Genomic DNA, 3,647 nt, shown 5'->3' with positions numbered 1-3,647 from the left:
CTTGCCTCACAAAAGCAACAGTGCACAGAAAGGCATGATTTCATATTTAAGCTTTTTTTGCCTTTTGAATTTAAGTGGTCACCGATAAAGAATGAAAGCAGTCAGTTTTCATCTCCCCTTTTTTCTCCTCTTTAAAAGGGACTCAAACTAACCAATGCACTTCTAAAGAAGTTAAATCCAATTACACATGAATGATCCAGCAATGAACCATAGACATCAACAGAATTGCAAATATAAACAGCAAACAGACAGACAGAATGACAAGAATATCACTTTCTGCTATTAGAAAGTAGCACTTTACGTTAAGTGGTACGACCCAGCCTGTTATTGAAGTACGGCAGGCTATACTGCAAAACTATGTAGGAAGATTGGAATTTAAGGTGAACTTCAGTGTAATTATACAAGCCAAGTATATATTTCCGCACTGTTCATTCCCCTCCTGACCTCCAAACCTGTGAGGGTGTAACAGGAAGGAAAAGCACAGGAGTATCTGTGAGCAAACACACTGAGGTTACCTTCTAGTGCCTCTGATGTTACATACGCCACAGCAGCAGTTATGTAGAGGAACCTGGACAACCCAATGCAAAGTGAACTTTACAAAATACGTACATAGATGTTTGTCAGTTATATTACAACTATATTTAAAAAAAAATCCAGTTTGTTTTCTATATATTAGAATGAAACAATGGTGCATTGCAGTTTGCACTAGGTTTACTGCTTTAAGAATTGCTAATTTTTACGTTCACACTGTAAAAGTGTGGATTAATTTCAAACGTCAACACATTAGACTTTATAAGAAGTTTCTAATTACTTTGTCCAGAAAGAAAATTTTAAGAGCATATTGTAACACATGAGGCATTTCAGTCTGGGAAAAGGCTAATGATTTCCGAAGCCTAAGATACGGTTAATTGTCCTGGCAACATCAGCATAGGACCCATATAGCTCCTCCAGGAAACAGAATCTAGGACAACCCTATATACTAGGGTCAACCAGTAAAGGGTGGGAGGGGGAGGAGATAATAAGTGCAAGTCAACTGCTTTCCCACTGAAACTGCTGTTATGATCAGATTGAAGATATAAATTACACTTGAAAAATGATACAAAAATAAGAAAAAGAGCATGCTCTCTGTAAAAAATATAGTCTTCTGTTTCTTCAAAAAAAAAAAAAAGGATAACCTTAAACACACCCAAGGGATTTTTTCTTAAGACAAAATGAATGAATTTGACTAAAATTTATATAACATTAAGCGATTTTAATGCCTATTTGTTAGCCACACTTACTATTCAAGGAAGCTTCTAGAAAAGAAAGCCAAATGCTAATACACAGCAATTACAAAAAGAGATTCATTGAATTTAAAGTAGGTTTGATGAGAAAAATTTAAGATGAAGGATTTTTACTTAAATGTAAAACCTACCTGTGTAAAGTAAAGAAATCATAAACTGTCAAGCTACATCCAAATTAGATGGCAGCAAAATTAATTTCCCACCAGCTTAACTTATATGTCAAGTTTTTAGGCCCTGAGTTACACCATACCTAAGGACATGTTAGAAATGCACCCCTTTTTCAGGTCATGTAAAGACATGTTCAAGTGCTACTCTAAAGGGAGAACTCAAAAACAACATTTTGGCCATTACGGTGGATTCTCCCCCATTCTTGTTCACATTTCCACCCAGGGCACAGAGTTTTACCCCATCAGTGTTTCACTTTACAAAACATAACTAAATTATAATATTCAACAGTACTTCTTCACATCAAGTTCATATTAAGTTCTTCACATCATACCTCTTCATGCCCAGACTGAAATAAGGTTTGTACAGTTTGACTGCCACCTTCTTCATTACTGCTGCATTTGTTAAGAGACTTTCATTAAAAACTGTGCTAAGAGTTAAACACCCTTTGGTGTTCGTCTCCCCTCTCCTGCCTTCATTTTACCCCCTTCCTTATAAAGAAACAAAATTCCTGTTAAAAAAAAAAAAAAAAAAAAGAGAAAAAAAAAAAAGAAAAAAAAACCCCATGAAACCATGTCCCATTTTTACATAAGAATTTGCAACTCCATTGCTTTTTTTAGGGACATTCATATAACATCTGGAGACATCCATACAGCTCAACTCAAACAACATAGCAAAGTAAAAGACATACTGGAAGGCTTGGCATAACTCCTGTGCTTTCATGAAAATGAAAATTAAATTCTAAACCCCTCAGACGGGGGCTACTATATAGAGTACAAAAGCTTTCTAATATTAAAGACAAAGGTCAATATGTGCTTTGCTGCTAGAAAGGCCTGAGAGAGTTTAGAGGTGCCCAGCTTTCCTCTTTTACCTGGCAGTTGGGTTTAATTGTTACTAAATTTAATTTTGCAAGGGGAAAGACAGCAACATACCAATGCCCCTCAAACTATGCTTTGAAAAGGAACTAGCACTTTCAGCTGCTATATTATAGTGTTATTTTATTACAAGGTAACTCAAGAGAAAAGCCAAATTAAAAAGAGAGTCATGTCTCAGTTTAGTTTAATTATTTCCACCTCCCCCAACACAGAAAGCCTGCAAGTCTTTTATGCATTTACATACAAACACCTTGTACATACAACATGTACAAATAGTTGAGCCCTTCTATGACAAGTATCTACAGAAATACAAATACACGATGCCTAACATTTTAGGAACAACATTTTGGTGCCCTCTTTTATAAAAAGTATCTGCCTGCCTTCCTTCCTCTTAGTTTGGTTAATCAGGAAAGGAAGATATAGTTACAATCTTTCTCCTCCAATTCACTGTACAAGCAATTTCAGCATCTATGCAGGAAAAATTGAACCTAACCAAACTGGTAAAATATCCTTCTGCAATGCATGAATTATCAAGAAGGAGTTATTTTAAGTGCAGTTATAAATATGGAAATACTAAGATGATAATACTTCCTTGGTGTTGCTATCAGTTTTAATAAAGAACGCAATTAAAAACTCAGATCTGAAGAAAGAGACTTCAGGCTGCTGCAGTCACCATTCTCACATCTCTGGGAAAAATAACTAAGATAAAGGGACAAATGTATCCCCAGTGATATCAGTGGAATTAAAGGGATCAATCTGTTTAACTTTGTTGTCAGTTCTCCAAGTATCTTATCTTCCCAGCTTTTAATGTCAGTAAATAAACATTAAAAGTGCTTAATGTGCAAGGCTAATAGTGATGATAGCACTTTCACCATTTTATTTCATTTTGTTTTGTTTTTTTTTTCTTTTTTTTTTACAAAAACCTTAAAAACGAACATGAAGGCATATATAAAATACACTTGATTTATGTTAACAGATAGAATAGAAACCACCAGACAAGAAAAATTATTGCAAAATAGATGAGGATGTTCCTTTTTTTTTCACTACTAAGTTGTAAAATAAGAAAGCTTCCTTTAGATCTTCTGAGATACTTTACTAGCTCTCACTGCTTGATGATGCAGAGGTTATTTTCATATACTGGTTGAAAATTGTCTCAAAAGCTTCATCTCTGTGTACCATGGCACCAAACACCAAAGGCTAAATGACAGAAAAAAAGAACATGTCAGTCTGGAAAAGAAAAATCTTCCTCTACGTACAGTTTTGGCCAAATCAATAGGAACAGATGAATTGTACTCAAAGTGCTTTAATAAAGACATAAGTATCT

At 34.8% G+C, this 3,647-nt stretch overlaps 1 protein-coding gene across 1 annotated transcript in view; it reads right to left on the bottom strand.

The window, feature by feature from the left end:
- Nucleotides 1-3,257: 3,257 nt before the first annotated feature.
- Nucleotides 3,258-3,647, bottom strand: part of GRAMD4 (GRAM domain containing 4) — a 47,231-nt gene continuing 46,841 nt past the window's right edge. Inside the window, exon 18 of the mRNA XM_010084677.1 lies at nt 3,258-3,520. Coding sequence (XP_010082979.1) covers nt 3,419-3,520 — 102 coding nt within the window. The 3' untranslated portion in view covers nt 3,258-3,418. The remainder of the gene's footprint in view (nt 3,521-3,647) is intronic.

This window comes from Pterocles gutturalis, unplaced genomic scaffold (assembly GCF_000699245.1).
Source record: "Pterocles gutturalis isolate BGI_N339 unplaced genomic scaffold, ASM69924v1 scaffold6195, whole genome shotgun sequence".
NCBI classification, from domain to species: domain Eukaryota; kingdom Metazoa; phylum Chordata; class Aves; order Pterocliformes; family Pteroclidae; genus Pterocles; species Pterocles gutturalis.
Note: the sequence above shows the minus strand (reverse complement) of the source record. Positions and strands in the feature narration are given on the sequence as shown.